Raw genomic sequence first — 23632 nt, forward strand, 5'->3', positions numbered from 1 at the left:
AAACTTTAAATAGAGCAGGAACTTGAGCAGAAGAAGTCCCTGGTACTGAAAGGACACAATTCCCAATACTCAAATCCCATACTCATAGCTCTAAAGCACAGGTGGAGCCATGCACCAAGCTGTACTGGCAATATGGACAGTCAGCAAATACCAGTGAGACTGAGGAGACAATCTGGAGGTGAATTTTCAAATCTAATCAGATCTGAGATCACTACCATGGGTTTTTTGTCATACTCATAGTAGGCATGATTTGGTTTGCTATTATATATTCATATGGTTCCATTCAGAACAACCTTGTTTCATTACAACGGATTCCACTGTGCTTCACAGTCCTGCTTCATTTCTTCCAAGGCAAATTCTTCAGGAGATTAACCTGACACATTTACTCCCCTGATAATGGATCCTGTCTTTTCTGATATCATTACCAATTTCAAGCACATAGCAAGAAATAGTCATAAAATTTTTTAAAAGTAGTGACTTGAAAGCTTTCTTGTTTCCACATTTTCTTGGTACAACACATTTCACTTTACATGTAATGTTGTAAAATTCAGCTCAAGTAAATATAAAATAAATTATTAAGCTTATAACCAGATACTTCCAGTCCTAAAACCCTCTTTATTGAACTTGAAGTGCTCCAGTGCACAGCACAGCTCTAACTAGAGTTCAGATTTTAAGGAGCTTGAAGCAGCAATTGTTCTTTTCTGGGAGTTCAACATATTATTCTTATGTTTCATATGCACAGAAGACATTAGTGAAGATAAATTGTGCAACTGGTAATTGAAATTAGAGTTGCAACATCTATTATGGTAACATCCACTGTGCCACATCTTCAACACACTGGGAATGAAAAGGATTTTGCATATGAAGCACAGTCGTGATACTCGCTGGAACAAAAATGCAATAAGAAACTGAATAAAATACATTTACACAATATAAAGTTCCCTAAAATTACTTATATTGTCATTACTAATCTTCTACCATCTTGACAGATAAATTAAGTAAACCCCCAGTACAATTCTGGGAGATGTGTCTGAGGAAAGTCAGGCTTTTTCTAAAGCTCAAAAAGTTCACAGTAAAGAAACCTCTTCAAAACATCATTTTCCTTCTGAAAATACAGATGTCTATAATATCTGCCCACCTAACAAGGAGAAACCTGCATGATCTTTGGAAGAATTCTTTGAACTACCTTCCTACCAAAATTGCAGAATTTACCAAACACTTCTGAGATTTTAAAGTTAGGATTTTTGATAAAATAAGACGTAGATAAAACTATATTGTCTTTGAAATCCAAGTAACCATTAAGTGATTATAGTATCAACAAAGCTCTAATAAAAGGGCCACCAACTGAAAGACTATCCACTTCAAGCATCTTCCTGGGACCTGCTTAGCATTTCAGCTCTTTATAAATTTCTTCTAAATCAACAACTTTTTACAAGACTGTAAAATTTGCCTGTCATTATCACATCAGGAAACAAAAGCTTTTCTGTATTTTAACTGATTATCACAGTAACTGCTACTTTATGTGATATTAAAAAAAAGGAAAAAACACAAAACACACAGACATTGTACCCTGTCTGGTTGGGGTACCCATTCTTTGGGGATAATCTAAATTTCCCTGTGTGGAAAAACCAGCACAGGCTATTTTAGAGCAAGAAGCAATTAGAAAGATGGAAATTAATATCAACTTCCTATTTCCAGAGTGCTTCAGACTGTATATGAAGATGATTTCTAAGACACATGACAAACTTGGCTACATCATCTGTCCAAATCTGGTGTGGTAAGTGAAATGACTTAAAAGTAAAGCAAGAAAGATATAGAGATACACATAGATATAGATATAGATATAGATATAGATATAGATATAGATATAGACAGATAGATATAGATAGATATATAAATTTCAATTTTTATACCATTGCAGGAGCACTGCTTTAATTACCAAGAATGAGGATTCATTTCCCATCCTGTAACTTGGTACTGCCTGTACTGGCATCTTTTAATTGGGATCAGGACTAAAGAAATAGCTCTTTAAAATCTGACTACAACTCCAATGAACTAAAGGACTGGATCAAAGCCTGGTTATCCACAGTGATACTGCAGTCAGATGCAGCTTAGTAAATATTTAAAATACATAAAGATAAATATGCAGGCCTGTAAATCACTACAAACCAAAACAAGAGATGATCTTTAAGGTCCCTTCCAACCCAAACCATATGATCCCATTTCTGCAAATGCCTCCTGGAAAAAGACAGATTATCTGCTTCATTCATTTTCTAATGAGCAATGTTCAGGAGTTTTATTATTATTAATTGCATATAAATTATCATGATTTTTGTATCCCTGGGAAAGTATTTAGCCATTCACCTCTCAAAGGAACAGTGCTGAACAAAGGCAATGAATGCAAGGCATATAAGAACAATGCAGAACACAGAAATTTATGCATGCCATTTAAAAGGCATGGCATTTAAAAAAATCAAAAGTATGTCATAAATCTTTAATTATAAGGAAAAAAAAAGCCTAACTAATGTTTGTCAAGTCCTTGATAATATTTAAGCAAGAGCACTGCCTACTTCAGGAGTGCAAAATCTTCTTAGCTCACTTATCTGCATGTATCCTCAAACTCCTCTGAAGTGTTCTGCTGCAAAATTCATTGTATCTGAGATCTGCTAATCATCATCAGGAAACCCTGTTATGCATCTTAAGGATGTACTTTAGGCTCTCAAGAGGAAAAATAAATACGTTTTATTAGCTGCTTTTGGAAAATACTGATTTGTATTTATTTAGAAACCTTTTCAAGTTGCACCACTGTTAAATTAAATATTTATGGCATGATTTTCCAAAGGGTTTAACACCTGTTAAGAGTTTTACATACTGAATTCAACAGGAGTTCCAAGGGCTCAGCATTTCTGCAAATCTCAGCAGTGACAAGATTGGGATGTGGAAAAGGAGCTTCAGCTTGGACGTCATTGCTGAGCTCTAAAATGCAACCAGGATCCTGCCCAGCCCCTACTTTCCACCCAGCAATGCATTTCAGACAACTGAATTGGTCCTACTTTACTTGAAATACCAGAAATATGACTCATTAATACCTGTTAACTGCAAATAAAGCACAAGCTAAATGCTGTTAAGTTAATCCTCAATGCATCTTCCCCATCCTTTACCAGCATAAAATTTACATGCAATTTACAGGGGAGCCTAAAATCCCCAGTGGGTCAACAGCTGGAAAGCAAAGCTTTTGATAGTGAGAATGAGAAGCTGAATGAGAATGAAGTCAAAAATACAGAGTAAAGAAGAAAAGATGTCTGATATACTGTAAAAACCTGTATCTGGTGACAGTGGGGCCAGTGACTTTGGCATTTGGCTTCTCAGCTCAAACTGAAGCCTGTGCCTCTGGCCTCACTGTCAAATTAAGTTAAAATAAGGGGTTAGGTTTTGCCATCCTTATTTTCCTCAGCTTCTGAGATTTTCACTTAGTATCCTTCCCAGCATGATGGTTTCAGGTACCCCATGTATCCTGTTCTTTCACAAACAGATGTTTTCTCACACCTTGTAGGTGGCTGCCCTCCTGCCCTCCTGGGTCCCTTACCCAGTTTCAACACATGCCTAAATCTGAACAACTGTGCAGAGACAACATTTTATATTTCAAAATTAAATACTGAGATTTCCTTGTGGCATTTGGTCTATAATCCTGGCAGTAAATAAATAGGCAATAAATAAATAAATAACATCTAAGTAAGAAATTACCATACGTCAAAATTATTCAAATGATGATCCAACGTGACTTCATAAACCCCAGACAGATAAAACAGTTGAATATTGCAGACTTGATACATCAATCTCCTTATACATTTTACTGCACACTACAAATCTGCCCAGCAAGTTGAGCATTTCTCTCATTAAAACCGGAGCTTTCATCACACTACAAAACATTTTCAAATGCAGACCAGAAAACCAACAAGCATATTTACTGTAAAGCTTTGTATTTGTGTCATCAATTAACAACAAAAGTCTAGAATAAAACTAAAATAAAAGCTAATCAAAGCAGCTAGCTGTCAAAACAGATGGGAACTATAGTTTTCAAATCAAGCAAAAAGGAAAAGCTTTCGAACATTTAGTGTCACGTCAGCTCACACAGACAACTTAAAGGAAGGACAGCAAATGTCAGGATTTTATGAAGAAAAGGTGTCCCTGACTGATAGATTCACATTTATGAATTTCCATTGATTTTGTGGGTTTTTTGGCTTTGGGATGATTAACCCACACCAAAGCAGACCTCTGAAATGTGAACTATAAATAAGGTGTCACCATGACAGTGCAAGCAAAATAAATAAAAACAGAGCCTCGACATTATTTTAGCCTCAAACAAATGTTTCAGTCCCTACATTGTCTGGCTCAGAAAGATACATAGACAGTCTCACAGACAGAGATATAAATGAACAATTGCAGTACCTTTTTCCCACACTGTTTACAGGGTTGGCTATATTCCTACTGGCAATAGATTTTCTTCTTGACAGCTTCTTGGTGTTGGTGCTGTCATCAGTGCTGTCATCCTCTTTCTTTGGTGTGTTACTTCCTTTGCTGTTCAGGTCCCTTAGCACATTATAATTAATTTTACTCGAGATTTTCTTCTGTTCTAACATCTTTTCAATTGCCTCTCCTGCTGTGCTGGCTTGAATTGGCTCCCGCTTCTTTGCAGATTTCTTTGGCTTAATTAAAATATAAAATTAGTGATGTAGGTACAAACAAAATTGCCATGAAGCAGAGGGGCAAGCTGGAGTGCAGCAGTCCTGGCTCAGGTGCTGCTGATGTGGGGGATGCAGGTGACGTGCCCAGGCTAAGCCAGTGCTCCATCTCCTGCCACTCAATGGGATCAAAGGGTCTCTTTTCTCCAAGAGATGAATGTTTGCTTTTTTGCCAAATGCCCAGAGAGTTTATTAGAAATTCTTTACTTAATAGAGAGAGAGAAGAAGGATGGGCTATTTTTCATGTGCGAAAAAAAAAAAAAGGGGAGTGAGCTCCTGTTACAGGAATAGGGACCTCACAGCATCACCTAGCATGGAAATGAAGAACCTCCCCTGCTAAAACTGCCTTTGAGGTGAGAGTGGAGCTGGGTCACAACTCCCCAGAGCAGCCACGTTTCAGACCAAATCTGAAGGCAGCGTGGGAAAGGCTGTGCCCAACTCCTCCTCCTCACTGCCAAGGGCCCAGAGCAGGAGCAGCAGCAGCTTCCCAAGGATGGGATGCCATGGGACAGGGAGCAGGAGGCTGCAGGCACGGGAGCTCTGTCACCTGCAGCTGCCTCTCCCAGGCACAGGCTGCGAGCCCGGCTGATGCTGTGCAGAGCCAGGCAAGCAGGAACGACACCAGAGAACTTTTTCAGCCTGTCCCATGCCTGGGTAGGTAGGAAAAAGAAAACAACCCAGAACCTCTGTTTCTCATTTGGCATTTTCCTATTCAAAGGAAGGTTTTAACACCAAGCTCTGCAGGAGATTTATTTTTTAATGGATAATAGCCCCTCTGTTTACCTACATGGGTCAAGTGCTACCTTGAAATTGGAAAGCACCACATTAATCAAGTTCTACTCGAGCTGTCAGAAACAATAAAAGGTTAGAGAAAAACTCCTGTGTTGTCCGAACAAAAAAGTGGGTGTTTGGGCTACTTGGCAGTGCCAAGGAGTTATACAATTTTGAAAATTGCTGGTAGACTGCCATGTCTGCATAAACGCAGGATGAATGAGAAACTCTGAAGTCTAAAACAGTGTTTCATTGTCTGGTTTTGTTTTTATTGTTGAAATACCTAGGGGAAGCAGGAAACTCTGCCTTTCACATTAGTCAGAAAAAAAGATAGAGGATATACATGCTAAAAACTAACGTGGGTTTAGCTGCATGTGGAAGATTTGAGTTGTCACTTGCTCAATTACACAAAATACTAATGCTGTAAATTGTGAATACACGGCCAATTAGGCTGCTTTAAACTGCTAAACATGGAGACAGGACATGCCATTTGTTAACATAACCGTTGCATTCTTTATGAAAGGTAGAACAAAATACCCCTTCAAGTGACTGTAACAAGGATCTGTTCAGTTCTTCATAAAGAAATCATTATTTTAAGAGCAAAGAAAGCCACTGAAGTTATGGCAAGTACAAACAAATTCCCCATGCACACGTTAAAAAAAAATCAGACGTCTTAAAACCTGTATTTTAATAAGCAAGCAATTAGAAGAGCAATCATAAATGCAAAGAGCTAGCTCTGACTTTGACATGCTCAGAATTTTCTCATAATAGCAATTTAAAATAACAGTTTGGGCAAGAAAGTGTTTTACTCACCACCTAAAAAAATACAGCCTTGCAATTCAGTAACAGCTAGATGTACTGTAGCTTTTGCTCCTTTAGTGGTGACCTGCACCATAATGCCCACACATCTACATGGAGCTGATCAGCAGATACAATGAATTTCCAGGACATTTTCAAACAGACACAATTAACACATAATTCAATACCTTGTGTTCCTTATAAATCCCAAGTTCTTTCTCTTTTGCTATTCTTGCTTCCTTTTCTGAAAGATGACAAAAGGGTAACCAGCATGAAAATTACACAAGACTGCATATTTCAGCAACACCAGCCAGAAGACAAATTTCAGTCCTACATATTTACCTTTTTGTTCCTTCAAATAATCTGCATTTTCTTTCATCCATAGCTCTGCTTTTATCTGAGCTTCAGCTTCATTAAGTATATACTAAAAGAGAAAACAAATTTATCTACTTTCAGAAATCAAACTGAAAATCACAGAAAAAACCTGAACTGAAAAAACACTGGCAAAGTCACTCCGTGTCCCATTTTAAAAAATACATTAAAAGAAAACATGAGTGATATGAGACAATCAGAGAGTATTTCTAGCAACATCAGAAGCTGGCACAAGCAACAACCTGTTTTCAAAAAACAGTGCTTGGCTTCCAAACTATGATGAAGTGACCAAAAACCACCCAGGACTCATTATACATGGTCTGTTAATTAAACAAAAATGATCCTGGGTTTATGATCTTTTTCAGATGATACAAGAGGTTATCATGACAATGTGGTTGTCTGCAAGTAATTCTGTGTGTTGATGGTGGTCTGTAATTCAAAACAGGATGGGAACCATTGCCCTGTGCGACCAAAACAAAAACATGTGTCTTCTGGGTAGGTTTCTGTGAAGCTTTACACTGAGATTATTAATTCAATGGCCACATCTGTGTGAAGGAAACCAGCTCAGACTGCTGGAGCTTCAGCCCTGTAGATTTCAGACAGCTGGGTTCAGTAACCACATGTAGATGTTTTGCAGTTAACTCCACCTAGTCTCCATAACATCTTTAGTGGTAATGGAGCTGTAAAATACATCTAGGACTGTTCAGATGAATCACAGAAACAAACAGACAGATAGGTAGCAATTACTTAATTGTAGATGACCTAAACGTGAAAATTAACCCAGTCTTTAGCACAATTAGCAATGAAACAGAAGTTCTCTACAGACGATGCTGTTTGGGAGCGAAGAACAGCAGAATGAAGAAGACAAATGAGGTAATCCATCATGAACAAGACACTTCAGATTTAAGCAGTGCACCTGAGACTTGTAAAATTATGTTTAAGTGCAAGAAAAGCAATCAGAGGTTTCTCCATCTTTTGGGTCTGAGCATTCAAGATTTTCTCCAAAGTTAAGATGTACATCTAGGATTTCATAAGAAAAATAATTCCAGTCAAATGAAACTAATGCAGTCCTTCCTCCAAGGGCTAAACAGGAGAGCAAATGGCTGTGCAAGTCCTGGGTTATCAGACCAATATTTTCACTCTTTCATCTGCTTCTATTAAAAGTGGGCTATAACAGTAAAATACACTTTCCCCTAGCTCAGTTATTCATCCCTCTTAGGCTTTCAAAGATTTCATAATCTTGGACTTACAATATTACAGTCTATTGCCACAGAAATGAACATGAAGTCATAAAAGCAGAGTTATGACCTCATCACAGAGCCTAGGAAGAACAGAAAATGTGTTCTTCCCCTGTGATTGTTTTAATTATGGAGTGGCTATTGTGCAAAACCTCAGCCTTCCTGCTCCCTCTATTCAATGTCTGCTCAGACCATGAGACCCCAATGCCCAGCCTAGCAAATCCCACCTCACAGCTACCTTTTGGATATCAGTAATTGCTGTGCAACCTCATCAGTCCCAGTGATTTTGTACCCCAAAATGAGCTTTTAGCACAGGCATTATCTGTTCAAATGACACTGTAAACCAGTGTGGCAGCTGGAGAGGGCATCAGGCTCAGAGAGCTGGACTGTGGCGTGTCCAGGTGCTGACCAGCTGTGTGGCCTCCAACAAGCCCTTTTCCACAGCCATGTGTCTGTCCCACTCAGTCTGTATGTTAAATGGTATTTTTTGCTGCCACACAAATAAAAATAAATCCAGAAAACATCACAGAAATCTTTGGAAGTACATAAGAGCTGCACATACTGGTTTTACAGTTTGGTTTCCATGGCAGCCTCTTATGTTGAATCTATCTTAATTAAATAATGAATGTAGAGCTCCACCAAACTTTTTAAAGTTCTCCTTTGGAATAAAAGACATTCTAAAACATAATTATTCCAGCATGTTAAAAGCAAGCAGCAGCAGCAGCCTCATAAATATATATATATATGTAACTTGGGCAAGGAACACCAAATTCACAGGTTTGCATGAACACTGGATTTCAGATCACTGAAATTGCTCAAACCTCTCTATAGATCAGAGAGAAGAGGCAGTTGTAGAGAGGATAAACCAGGTTAAGAACCATTTTGTCTTTCCCAGTTATCCAGCCAACCAGGATAAGAGACACCAGGGACAGCAGGACACCTTACCCGATCTATTTCATTGTCGTCGATTCCACTCAGATCTAATTCTCCATCCCCTGTGTTCTCACCTGGAGAAAAGAACACATTTTAATCAGCCCATATGTTTGTCCAATACCTATTGCAACTGAAGTTCTGCAGTAATGCAACACTTCAGGACTGTCCTTCAGAGATTTGCATCCTTCTGCCTTCATCTGGGAGGTTTAATGTGTTGCTGAGTATTTTCACTGCAGAACTTCATGCATAGAAATTCATTGGATTGATTTAAAATTCAGGAACCAGCACAGTCTTCATCAGTACTAAAAATCTGCCAGAGACTTCCAGTCATCTTTTTTTTCACCCATTTTAATTTACAGCCACAAATGTTCAGCAGGAAGCTGGGGAAACCATTTCAAAAAGATGACCACTTTTCTTTCATCATAACAAAAATTTCTCTGTTAGAGCATATAGGTCAGTAATTTATCTGTAAATTATGACTTAGAAAATATTTTCTATTTTCAGGGAAGCAGCACAGACCACTGCTGACAGTTACACCACGGCTTTCTTCTTGACTCTCTATAATTACAATTTCACTGCAATTTTGCTAGTTTGGTAGTTATTAAGACTTCTGAAAACAAATTTTCAAATATTCCATCCATTAAAAAGCATAACAGCACAGAACTGAGGCTTAATTTGGGACTGGAACAGCATACAGCTGCAAAACCTGATTTTCCACATCACATTAAAGAACTATAGTAATACACTATTAGTGTAGTCCAGGTAAAGAAGAAAACAAATTATTTAACAAAGACTTATGCTGGGGAATGAAGCAATCTTCTTGGTCATCTCCATTACATCTAATAAAGATCAAACAAGAGATGACCTCACCAGTTCACTTGCAGAAAAATATAAACAAATTAAGTTTCAACAATCAACAATAACAAATTAAAACCAAAGTGGTGCAAAACAGCTTGGCTTGTTCACAGCTCCCACTCCCCAGTACTGGGGATGTGCCTCCCCACAAATCAAGATCTTTGATGGATTTATTCCCCAGCCTGGTGCTCCTGCACAGTGCTGGACCAGCAGAGGGTGATGCCAGGATCCAGTGGCAGATCATAGCAACCAAATGGTAAAGTCAAGCAAAGCTTGGAATTAAAAGCATTCCCAGAAGATGAAGCAATAATCTGCTTGGCAAAAGTCGGGTTTAAACCAGAAGCCTGAAGTATGTGAAATAACAGGGCTGGGAATCCAACCAAAACACCTGGTTAGAAATAAAGTCTGAGCTCCCTGAGGGGGTGCAAAGGGCTGTTCAACCCAACAGACATCCCCTGGGATCAGCCACTGAGCACTCACAAATGTCTTTTCAAAATCCACCCTGAACAACCAACAGAAAGTTTTATACTTTCCACCCCAAGCCACAAGCAAAAGGGGTTTTAACCCCCCAAAAATGTCCCATCACAAGGAACAGCACAGAACCACAGAATGGTTTGAGGTGGAAGGGACCTTAAAGATCATCCCCTTCCAACTCCCAGCCATGGGCAGGGACACCTTCCACCAGAGCAGGTTGCTCAAAGCCCCGTCCAACCTGGCTTTGAACACTTCCAGGAGTGGGGCATCCTCGGTTTCTCCAGGCAGCATATTCCAGTGTCTCACCATCCTCACAGTAAACAATTTCTTTTTAATATCCAATCTAAACCTTCTATCAGTTTGAAGTCGTTCCCCATTGTCCAGTCACTCCATGCCCTTGTAAAAGGTCCCTCTCCAGCTCTTTTGTAGCTCTTTAAGGTACTGAAAGGCTGGAGATGGGTCACCCTGAAGCCTTCTCTTCTCCAGGCTCAACAATTTCAGTTTTCTCAGCCCTTCCTCACAGCAGAGCTGCTCCAGCCCTCTGTAACACTATGGTTTGATTTTTTTCCTGAGATTGTCTCATAAAAGTAATGTCAAGTTTACCAGCTCAGATAATGTGGTGCTAATTTGACCAAAAAAGCTTTAAAGAACATTTCTCACTGTCGTTACATTTATAAATCAATCGCATTAGTCCCAGGCACCAGATTTACTTTACAACCCTTTTTCCCCAAAATACTTTAGAAGTGCAGAAGATTTTATAATAACTACATAATTGATCAGCACATATGCTTTTCTTCTGCTCTGATCTCTGCACAGTGCAGTAAGAGCAGAACTTTCTGCACCAGTGCCAGCAGCTCCTCATGCAGGAGGAGCTCCCAGCCAGGCAGGGATGCACCCAAGGACATGGCCCTGGCTTGAGGATGGGGAGGAAAAACGAGGTGACAAAATACATCCTGGTGGTTTGCTGCCTTTTTAATGCAACAGACTGACATTTTTTTAGCAAAGCATAATCATTCAAAGCATGGAGAGGAGTCACCCAAGGAAGGGCAGGGTGTTCTTCAAGACAGTACTGTACATCTCTCCTCCTGGAACCGAGACAGAAACAGCCAGTGAGCAAAATGGCTGAATTTTCACTAAGGAAAGGAGGAAATACTGTAGTCCACTGCCTGAGAAACCTTCCCAGGAGCTGGTCTACCTGGGTGCAAGAAATGTTCCATCACATAAAATAAAACAGCTCAACAGCAGAATGCAAGGGGAGTCCAGACCAGGATAACCTGGCTCCTAGGTTGGAAGGAGTTTGTACAAAAATGGGACTTCAACTGGGTCCCCCATATTCTGGGTAGCACTTTAACCACCAAGTTGTAGGACAGAATGGAGGATGGCCTCCACCTTCATTGCATTATCTACCCCTTGTTTCCCCAAGGGGTTTTTTGGGAGAAAAAACATAAATTTTCAATTTGGTTTACCTGCACAAATAAAGGATTTCTTTTTCTTCACTATTCATTGTACCAGATAAACTAAATTGGCCACTATCTATAAAGGCTTGGAATTATAGACAGAGAAAAATGGAGCCAATCTTGAAAATCACCAGTGAGTTCTGAAAATCACAGGTTACAAAACCAAAACTTGGAAGCGGTGATGGACATACTCACTGTTCAACTTTACATAAATTGATCCCAATATTTATTGTAGTAAAAACTGCCAAAGCATCTTAAAAACAATAAAAGTATCCCACTGAAATCAAACTGCCACTGTTTTTCATCATTATACACCTTGCTCCTCCTATACCCTGCTATATTTTTGGATCAGAGGTTTAAAATTTAATATGTCACAGTACAGTAGGTGCCTGTTTTCTTACACAGCCCTAACATGCCAGACTGAAAACGATGCAATTTCAGGCACCATGAACAATTTCACTTGTCATTTTAAATATAACTTGTTACTGAATTAGGTGCCAGTTTTTCTCATTGGATCAATTAGCAACAGGGACAGAAAACTCATTCTCCAACTGTTAAATTGCAGAGAAGAATCCAGAAGTAAGTTACACGTAATAAGCATTTCTTAGACCCCCGTAACAGCAGCAGAGGGAGTAATTGCAGGATATCCCTCTGCCTGCAAATCTTCCTTTTTCCTGCCATGGCGATAGGCATTCATTAAATGGGTTTTTCAGAAGCCAAGGTGCCTTCAAATCCCTAGTTTAATGCTTTCACTGAGAAAAAAAAAATACATGTTTCATTACAGAATGCCAATTCAAACTAAAACACATCCATTTTGGCATGAAAATTTCCATGGCAATCGTTTCCAACAGGAGTAGACCCTACCAGCCACAAATATCTGTCTGCTCGATGCTACATGGCTCACTGCAGGGCATGGAAAGCAAACCCATTGCTTTTTTATATACCAGAAAGATCTTCCTAGCTGCTAAACTTTTCAAAGTGATTTCTAAATTATCATTTTCTCTTTTAATAAAAGGGTCGAAATGAAATGTTCGACGAAATAAAAACACAGATGTGGCCAACATCTGGTCCAGCCTCTTAAGAGCTTATTTAAAAGCAGAAGCATCACGTGGCACAGCTCTGAGACATCGTGGATTTCTTCTGTTAAGAAAAACAACCACTTTACTGCAGGGCACAGGCAAAAAAATAAGTTGGGCATTAAGAACAACAACACTCCTCCCCGTCCCTCCAAATCCAGTTGTTAAATGAAAGGATCACCAGGAAGAGCTTAGAGCAAGGACCAGCTACTCCATCCTCACCCAATAGCTCTGTAGCAAGTGGAGGAGGACAGGCACTTCAAGAGCTTTCCATCAAGGTACTGAATCAGCACATTCATATTACCTAAAACCATGAATCATCCAGCCAGCTCCCCAAAAATTTAAAAATAAACTCTCCCCACAGCCCTCCCTTTACAGCCTTCTAACATCTTTCCAACCAATTCCAGTAGACATGAGGGCTACAATCAGACACTGGGGATTAGGTTTGTAAACCTGTAAGATTATTTACTGTTCTTGTCATTACTAAATACCCACTAAATAATCTTTTAACACACCCTCTGCCCCTCTCCCTACCTCTGTGCAGCCAGTTAAATGTATACATAGTGCACTATTATGGGGATTTATTACAGAAGAATCATTCCACCCGATATATTTTAAATCCCACATTTTTAAAAACAGCCACGTGAAGAATATGTTTTTCTGTTTCTATTACAGGAGGCAGAACTATTTATTGCTCTGCCCAGATAAGAGGATTTCCTTACAGACAGAAATGGAGGCTGAACACTTCCCAGGAAATCCTCTAGAGCAGATATAATAGAAAGGCACTTGGTCCTCTGGTCCTATGGAGCAAATACATCCTTCACCACAACATTTCACAGCAAGGAGTTTAAACAAAGAACCTTTCCACCTATTTGGCACAAAACCAGACACTAAGCATGTCCAGTATTCAAGAAATACTTTGGGGCTAGAGCACAACAAAATCTGAAAAGAGTTGGGAGATGCACTTTCAGCGACAAAAATCCTTATGCAACAAACCAAACAACCTGAGCCTGGGGCAGCAGAAACACTGGGATTGATTGCTGCTCTCCAGGGAAGGATTAAATCCAATGGGAGCCACAAAAAGCTCCCACAGACCATCAGAGAGACCCAGTGGGCAGAAATGCTTTAACATCTCAAATTGATGAGCGATGCCGGTGCCACTTCGGGGAGCTGCAACGAGTGCGAAGGGAAGGCGATGGCTTAGAGTCAAAAAAGGCACTGCACAACCACGCCAGGATTTAATTGATTGGCTGATCAGAGGGGACACAAACCCATCTGGAGGGGGAGATAACTGATTTACCAGAGGGGGTGAAAGGAGCAGGCAGTAAGGGTGGGTACCCGGGAGGGGAGCGGCGCCGGGCAGACACAGCGCCGTGGTGATGGCGCTGCAGGGACCAGGCAGGGAAGAGAAATGGATGCAAAAATGCTGCAGCAGCAACAGCAGCAGCACAGGATGAAGTACAAGGATCAGTGGGTGTGCAAATAAACACACCACACATCAAGCCATGAGCAGAGTCTGCAGGGCCATAAGAGCAGAGAACACAGTGAGTTTCACTAACACAGGGCAGGAGCCTCGCTCCAGAGCAGGCTGGGAGGTAATCCTGGCTGGTTTAAGCTGTTGCCAACCCCATTGCTCCAGGTAAAGTGTCTCTTTGTGCAATCCCAGCCCGCCCTGAGATGCTCCCATCCCACAGCATGCACCCTGCAGCTGCCAAGGGCTCCACTTCCCCCAGCTCACCTTCAGCAGTGCAATCATGCACTGTAACAGAAGAAGTATTCCACAAAAGCAAAACATTAGGGCAGAACAAAATTAAATGCACTTGCTGACGAAATAAGGTCACAAAACACGATGTGTATGCTTGTATTTAGGAGAAAATGTTTTTTACTTTATTGTACCTGGAGCCACCTTGAAAATTACAGCCTACTCCTTCACAGTGCCAAATCACAGTGCCAGGATTTAGGTCTGGCGGTGTACGGAGCACACGAGGCCACGCACACAGCATAAAGATAAATGAAGTCTGTCACTTTATTATTTCCTTCTGCCAAGGCAAGGTTAAGGGGTCCTCTCCAGCCAAAGCCAAGTTTCCAGCCTGCTAGTTCCTCAGAGAAAGCAAACACATCACACCACACAGAGTGAGGCCCCATCTTCCCAGAAACATTCCTTCCTGCCGAGGGCTGGTGGGAAGCGCTGCCGGCCGGCACCGGGCTGCCCAGCACTGCCCACAGGCCAGCTCCTCACCCTGGGACTGTGAGAAGTGTGGAGGCAAAGCCCAAAGTGGTGCAAATGAAGGGCAAAGAGGGAAAAGGCAGAATTTTAAAAAGGCGTAATTAAAAAAAAAGAAATTCCACATATTCTGCTATTGCAGCTGTGCAAGGTCAGCCTGTATAAAAGCTGGGATGTACAAGCTCATCAGCTATTTCCTCACTCCTGTCTACTGAAAATAGTATTTTCTCACAAAGCACAGCAGTGTAACAGCCAGGGCCAGGGCACTGCATCGGGCTCATCTGCTGTAGGCAAAAGATTTTCCTACAATACTGGGCCTAAATGCAGCACAGAACTAGAAACCCTTCCTTATTAAGTGCCTGCTTCCATTTCCCCACACTGAGACTCAAGCTGCAGATCTCGGTCTGTCCTGCACAGCTGAGTGACACCCGACAGCCTTTCTCCATCAGCCACCTTCCTATGGTGGTCTCAGAACCATTACCCCGTCACAGGAACGGAATTTCAGATTTCTGTGCTTAATGATATATGGGAATAAATTATGAGAAAAGCTTTTTCCTGCAGTCAATCACTCTCACAGAACTTTTATCACATAGTGAACATATTTTTTATAAATTAAATTTCAATTTTGAAAAAAAAAAAAAACACCTAACCACCAACCCTGCTGCGTTCCTGAGAGCACATCCATACTGAAACAAATGCTATTGTTTCACTTCATAGTCCATGGAGGACTAACCAAACCACATCATCATATTTAATATCCAGTTAGAGGTTATACCACTCATCTAACAGACATGGAAATTTGTTAACCAAACTTAATGCTTCAGAGAAACAGTTAATCTCTCCATTCTTTCCAGAAATCCTCCCTGCAACATATATTTCTTCAAAGCAGGTAGTACAAAACCAGTCCAGCAATAAACAAAACCCTTCTGATTCTGAAGAATTTTCTTTGAAAAGGTAAGCTCATGCTCATTGAACTACATAGCAACATAAAAAGCCCTTAAGAAAAAAACCCTTTCAACCTCCCAAAAAATAAATACAGCTGAAAATTAGGCTTTTGAACAGAAGCACATCTTGACACTGTCCTCAAAACCAGCAGCAGATGTTCTTCTTCTGGAATAACATTCACGTTGCCCCAACACCTTTGGAAAACAATGAAAAAGAGCATGGTTTATGCAACCTACTTGCTGCAACCTGCCGTTCTCTTCTGATCTCACAACCCCGCTGCCATGACTGAGGGCTCAGGGAACAGCTGCTCTGAACAGCACCAAAAGAGTTATCTTTTGCTGATGGAACCAATAACCAGTAATCAAACTGACCAATATTCACCAGGAAACAGACTACCTAAGTACCACAAATGACATTTTTCTGTGTCAAACCCTGGAAACTGTAACGGCTCCCATGCACAGACACAAGTCTTCTCCAGCCTGTGATTTCTGCACCCAGCAGTGCCAAGACTGACCATGGCACTAGCGCCTAAGTGCCAGACACTCATACCTCAGCCTACATTCATACAGCCACCCCCTCCTGCCTGAACAGTTATGGGCTTTAAACTTTTTGAAGTGAAAACTATAAAGACAGATTTCCCCTGCTTACTGCGCTTTTCCAGCCGATCACCAATTCCCTGCTGTATTTTCCTCCTTTGCCTTTTATGCTGTTCTTGGCATCTTTTCTCCCCTTTCCCTTCCCCCAGCCTTCTTTTTTTTTTTTGGTGCCTTCTGGCCTGTATTTTCTGCATTTTTTAAAAATCTGCGCAGGGGGATCCAAGAGTAACAGTTTATACAAAGGCAGAGACCAAGGAGAAGAACTGATGAGCATGTGAATCAGCTCCCCTCTGCAAACCCCACAAGGACAGAGGCGCTGCTGCTATCTCTGGCAGAGGGCAAGGGCAGCCCAACACCCCGGAGAGCCCACAGCAAAAGCAGCCAGGCTCACATTCCACTCCAGCTCGCTTTCCCCATCCTGACAGACCACTATGTAAAACAGCAAGAGCACTTTACACCCGAGCCAGGCACAAAGGGAACAGCTGGCTTCGTGTTTAAGTGCTGAAGCATCATTTCTGTAACTCGCCAGCTCTTGCTGCGGGCGCTAAATGCTCTGCTGCCCGTCCCTGCAAGCCCAGGGTCCTTGGCTGGCCAGCACTCAGCCACCCCAGCATATGTGTCATTGAGAAGTAAATCTCCTCCTGTAACCCCCCCCAAAAAAATAAAATGCAATGGTGAGCTCTGCCCTACAGAGAACTTAAAAGCAAATCCTAGAATTTTGCTTGGACTATTATAGTTGTTTGTTTCTTTGGTTTTTTTTTTTTTTTAGTTGTGAATCAATTTCTGTTCCACCAAGAAAAAAATTTACATGTATACAGCCATAAAACTATAGAATATACACAACTTGATCTAGTGGGTTGGCAGCCCATGGCAGGGAGTTTGAGCTAGATGATCTTTAAGGTCCCTTCCAACACAAACTGCACCAAAGAGCTACTCCAGGTCAAAAACAGCCCACCAAAATAACTTGCCCAGCTGAGCAAGAAAGTGAAATGAGTTGAACTTTCCACTTATAACTTGCATCTAGTCACCCTTACCATCTCTTAGCAAAGGTGGGCTGATTTCTACCCCCTCCTTGGAGATTCACAGCTCATATATGGTAGATCTTGTGACAAGCTCAGCACCAGCCACCAGAAGTCACCCAGACCACAGAAATATTTCAGCAGAAAATTATTACCATTAATACAACACTAAAACATAGAGTACGAAATTATATATCCAAGTCTTTATTTAGAGGAAAAAAATCAATTTGTGGCCTGCCCATTTACCACACTGTCCAGGCGGGCTGAATGGTGAGAAGCTGTTAACTGAAAGAAAATTATTAGGTAAGAAATTTCTCATTTTGTTACCCAGCTTCTTCCTTCCTTCATTGCTAATGAGAAATAGCAAGCAGGGAATTACAGAGATGGGGAGAGGAAAGAGAAGATAAAAAATTATTCTTATTATTAAATAGAGCAACAGATAAGAGCAGAAGCTCCCCTATCAAAAGCAAGGTGGGAACCTGGCCCACAGGAAATCCTCTGAGGTGGATGGGGGCTGGACTCAGAGCAGGTACTAGGCAGAGTTCCACGTTGTCAGGACCATCAGAGACATGGAGCAGAGAGAAAGGACACATAAACCTGAATGGTTTGGTGATCAGGATCACCAGTTGGGGTTGACAAACATGGAAGTAGGAGATACTTGGTTTGAATTCTCAAAAGGTCAGCTACAGAAACGCAGATCTGTGGTGAGAGCATCAGCCACTATGCAGCAGAGGCCTGCAGCCAGCACAGACCGTATTTTAAAATAAGAATTACACAATTGCACTGTTTCTTGTTAGATGAAGTGCTATCTTTTGTTCTCTGACCATGCCTAATGGCTGAGAAACATGTAGGTGATAAAGTATTTCTCTGTCTTGCTCTGGACCAAGCAGAGCTCTTGCAGGAGCCCTTTCCCAGACACCAAGGCAGTTTTGTGTCCGTTCAGACTACTATATACATGAAGCATATAAGGATGTCTGCAATCCAAAGTTTAGGCATTGTCTGCATGTCTCCAGGTGCCACTGGAGCACAGGAAGGTCCCTTGGTCACCTGGGCACAGCACAGGCTGCTGCAGACAGCTCAGCTCCTGCAGGAACTCCTGGGGAGGACAGGCATGGCCTCTGTCCCTCACCTCCTCCTCTCCCCTACATTTCAGTGACTGCAATGAACTTTTTCCCCAAGGCATAGCAGACAGAGGAGAAGGATTTTAACATTTTGCTTGCAGCAGCTCTGAGGCCTTGGCATTTGCACAGACTGATCCACAAGCACAGCACAATTAGCATGTGTACTCCATATGCTTGAGATCCATCTATCACAGCGCTGCAATGCCCTCTGACACTGCAACTCTCCAAAAGAAGAAAGTTGTGGAGAAGTTCCTGAAGAATAATTTGTCTTATCCTCCAGGAACAGTGGGAAAAGGCACTTTTGTGCATAGGAGGTTTTGGTGGAGCTGCAGAAATAACCTTTTCCCAACAAAGCCCAGCAGCACGATTCACCTATAAAGCACGGAGCTGGTTTCAAAACCAGCCTTTCAAGCTAATGGCTATCAGGAAGGCCAGCCATCTGCTTGTGCAACCTGTCCTTGTGATTAATCTCAACATCTGACTTGTATATAAAGTTTATATACTAACAGGGCTATACTTCATGTGTCATTTTAGCTAAGTTCTGCATTGCTGATTACAGTTTCTCCTCAATCTGGCCATCCTCTCCAGGTTACAGGCACACAAAGGACCCTGCTTAAATGCTGATTAGATGTACAGCAAAGCAAAGACTTTGGAAAGATTTTACTAAATCTCAAAAAATTAGTAAGCATTTCAAAGAGCTTACTGGAAAATATAAGTCCCACATCCACATGTAATTAATTCTTTATTTAAATATATTAGGCCTCTACTTAACATGGTGTTGCAGAGGCAGAAAGTAAGAAATCATGTCTCAGTCTGGAAGGACTCATGGCTCTTTCTGCCATGCAGCCATTTGATTGTACAGTATATGGCATAGTATCAGAGTTGTTCTTCTTTAATTAACTGAATGATGATACCTTCTGGAGCTCAATCCAGGTCCTCCATAATACACAGCATTTTAGCACCCATTTTCAGGAACATGACTACATGTCCACAGCCCACTGGGAGAGAGTGATCTTCTTTCCTTGTATGAATTCATTTAAACACATTCAGCACCATGGGTAACTAATCTCTCTGAAATCAGGAAAGCTGATTTTGAATTAATGAAACCAGAGTTGTCTTCTGAAAATAAGTTCTGAATAACATTTTATAATTTCATTACAAAAACCCGCCAGATCACGATTTCAAATTCAGATCTACCATGCTCTTCTATGGAATAGACATTTATTCATATATTATTTCTTTTATTTCTTTAGGTAAGAATAGAGGGATTGTTCCTGATGCTGGTTTTAACTAGGCAAATTCTTTCCACAGCAAACTTTAGCATCATGAACTGTGCAGTGAAATAAGCCCAGGATAATGAGCTGACAGAAGGAACCAGTGAGGGAAGAGCTTGCAAAGATGCACAGACAAAAGCCCTGTCTCCTGAAGGAGTAAGATTTTAAATCTTGCTAGCAAGATAAAGCAGAGAATACTAAAGTCCAGACAAAACACTCCCATGCAATTCCCTTCACGCCATCAAAACCAACATAAAAATCATTAAATGCTAAAACAAAGCCAAGCAAAGGAACATTTCTGTCAGCAACTGCCAAGTGAAATGAATGACCTGGGTTGAAAGCGTTTGCTGACGTAGCTACAAGTTGCCACAAAGGCTTGAGGGCTGTGGCAGCAAACTGGTTTGTGGAACAGCTCAAACCAGGGACCCAGGGGATGAAGCTGCAGCTTTGCCACTCAAGGGCCTTTTGGGAGCACCCCTCCCTCCAAACCGGGACTAACAGACCCAACATCAGGCCAGGTCACTATTTCAGGCAGCAAAGGGAAAGATCCCAGGAATTCTGGCCTTTGCAGGTCAATGACAGCACCTTACAGCTCTGACCCCCCTGACAGGCACCAGTGGGGCTGTGCCAGGACCTTGGTACCCCAACATCACCTGGGGAAATCCAGCAAAGGAGCACCCAGAGGCTGTGCCAGAGGCACCAATCCCAACATCTGCAATCACTAAAGTTTAATTCTCAAGGTGTTTCTCAGCTGCTACCAAGAGACAATTTCATCACTGCAGTGACACTGCAATCAGCCAGCTTGGCTGACAGGAATGACACATCTACCAGCCATAAAAACCTACAGAATATGTTATTCTGCATTTTGCCCAAAAGGAGAGGACAGATTTGAACAATACAAGTCATATAAATCACGGCCTTAATTGTGCTGGCACTTAAAAAAAAAAAGAAGAAAATAAACAAGAACAACAATTTCAGGCTTTTGTGTTAATTTTAGATGTTACATTTTCCTTCACATTGTAGTAAAATCAACATTAGAAATCTTTGGATGCAGCAAAGAAAATGAGGAAACTTGCCAATTTTTGAAGAATCAACAATTAATATTACAGCAATTAATTCAGAAGAGTAACTACATGATATTGTAGGGTTCCCTGTGTGTTCTATCCAAGTGATTGCTTAAAAAAATTTTCAACAACAAAATAAAGTAAAAAATGTTCTATTTATTTTTTTTTCCTAAATTACCAGCATTGCAAACTCATGCTGGTATTTGAAAGTTAGTCTGAGCTCTCCTAGTTATACATCCTTATTATCATAAAGATTCCACAATTGGAAATTACTTTTTGTGATGCTTAAGCCAAAAAGAAAATAGCTCTATTGCATCTGCAGAACCAAAAGTAGTAAATTGTAATAAACATTCATCTTTGTCAGTGGCTCTGCAAACCAATCTGTTCAGCACGAAGGTGCCATTTTTACACAGTTGCTTTATTACTACATAATTATTGATGGATCAGCCAAGTGCTCTCTCAAGGAAGACCAATCTTAAAAACGACCTTGTTAAAAAATTAAGTGTAAACCCTGGGATAGAAACTAGCAGTTAGGTTTCATCTGATATAAACTTTTAAAGAGGAAAAAAAAAATAAATTGGAGGGACAATTTTGAAAAATGCTACGTTTGAGGCAGGCATGAAATTGAAGCAGACAAGAAACTTTAATGTGATAGAAAGAAAGAATTGGGGACATCTGTACGGAGAATAAGCTGCAAGAAGCAAGAGGAATTATCAATCTAGTGATGTGCCAGCTCTCTGCATTTCAACTGCTTCACAGGCCATACCATAAAAATTGTTTGCAATGAAAGAAGTATGAAGCATCCCTAGATTTTATTGCTCCCAGTGATATTTCCCCATTTATGTGTGTACACCAGTTGCAGCCTTTCAAGTACAACACTGTTCCATATTAGTACCTGTTTAAATTACCTGCCCACAAACATCGTTCCGTGTTCAAAATGCCTCACTATTAAATTTTCTGTTTCAGTCAAAGTACTTCAAGAGTTTCTATCAAGCTTTCAAAGGCAAGGAAGTTTCATGCAGGTTTTCTAAAAGTCAAGATAAAGCAATAAACTTTGAATTTAAAAGGAGGCTTTTTCAGGAGAGAATTCGGCATACCTTTTGAATTCCCTCCCCACCTTGTTAAACCAAACTTCTTCACCGCTCCCAGATTTCTAAATGTTGCATTTCAGGAGCTGAACTTCCCAGCATCAACCTTACTCTCTAAAAAGACCCTGAATGTAAAGTGACCTTGGGCAAGACCATACCTGAAATTGCTAATTCCAAGTCACTGACAGACTGTAACATTTTTCCGGCACTGGGACCCCAGCGCAAGCACAAATGCCACTCTCAGCCTCCAAAATACACGTTCTTTGCTGCTGCAAAGACATGCTCTGAAATGCTCCTCCAGCCCCAGCTGAACTGGGGGAGCTGGTTCATTCCTCCCTGACTCAGCCCTGTTCCCCTTCCTTCTGCTGCACCTGCCAAGGCGTCATTCCCTAACACACATCCATCAAAATAACCCTGCCATTCAAAAACCTGCACAAATCTGTGACATTTTTGACAGAGCTGGGTGAGGGAGGCAAGCACACGTGCACTGATGGCAGCAGACAGGAGGGGGATGAGCCAGTGGGGCAAGGAACTTCTTAACCTCAACCAACAGCACCCACAACATCCCAGCAAATCTGCTCTGCCTTAGACTGGGGCCAAATCCAAACAGTGCAGTATAAAACAGGGAAAGAACTTGGGACAGGAGCTTTGAGGTAGTCTTGCAGCAGCTACCAAGCCATGAGACACAAAAGTGCTCCCACTAAGAGCAAAAAACTCTGGGTTGAAGTGAGAAGAGAGACTTCGTGGAAAAGCAACTTCTCACTGCAGTGTGTTTTATTTAATGGAAGCCACTGCCAGAATACAGTTCTGCCACCAGTGACATCATTTCATGTTGCTAAGATGCTGCTGCATTTCAATACTTGACTTCAGTGGTAGTGTGGATTTGCATTTTTCACTTTTAGCTGGAAATTAATGAGAACCATTGAGCAAAACTCCCCAAATCAGCCATGTGCCCTGATCCCATGCTAGTGTTAAGGATCACAGAGCACTATCTTGCTTCCTTCCCATCTGCGAGCACACAGTGGCTTCCCCATCGTAACTAAATCAAACCTGGCATGTAAGTAGTGAATTTGCTGAAAAATGGTACCCTTCTGCCCCCTGCACAGCTGTTTGCTTCTGGCTTCTGTGCTTATACCTGTCTCAAGAGCCCTGTTCCTTGCTCCAAATGTCTTTACAGGTACTACTTAACAGCATTATTTACTCAGTCTTATTTCATATTCATTCCCTTATTCCTGCTACACAGTTGTAGATATCCAGGTCTTTCATAGCAGAAAACAACTTCTACACTCTTATGTGTTCATGTGTGCTTCAATATGAGAGCTGAGCTTTACCTTAAAACTGCTAACTTCAAAAATAAAGTATCTTCTGCTTCCTTTCAGCAAAACTTGGCTGCAGAAACTCCCTAGAGGCAATTGTTTGCAATTTTCCCTTAATTTGCAGCTACCCCTCCCTTGGCAGCCTGCCAGCATCTCCTCCTCTGACCGCTTGGGACATTGGCCCAACACGGTCCACCCAACCCGAGATAAAAGATCACAATTTTTGCTATTAATAACCAGCCCAAAGTTGTTCTTATCTGCCCACTTCT

The 23632-nt window shown here is 41.2% G+C and overlaps 1 protein-coding gene across 1 annotated transcript in view; it reads right to left on the bottom strand.

Moving 5' to 3' along the window:
- BRF1 (BRF1 RNA polymerase III transcription initiation factor subunit) overlaps positions 1-23632 on the bottom strand; it is a 172935-nt gene that overhangs the window by 39206 nt on the left and 110097 nt on the right. Inside the window, exons 12-15 of the mRNA XM_030949982.1 lie at positions 8867-8928; positions 6654-6735; positions 6500-6555; positions 4450-4706 (exon numbers count right to left, since the gene is read on the bottom strand). Of these exons, the coding sequence (XP_030805842.1) occupies positions 4450-4706; positions 6500-6555; positions 6654-6735; positions 8867-8928 (457 nt within the window). The remainder of the gene's footprint in view (positions 1-4449; positions 4707-6499; positions 6556-6653; positions 6736-8866; positions 8929-23632) is intronic.

This window comes from Camarhynchus parvulus, chromosome 5, assembly GCF_901933205.1.
Source record: "Camarhynchus parvulus chromosome 5, STF_HiC, whole genome shotgun sequence".
Classification (NCBI taxonomy): Eukaryota; Metazoa; Chordata; class Aves; order Passeriformes; family Thraupidae; genus Camarhynchus; species Camarhynchus parvulus.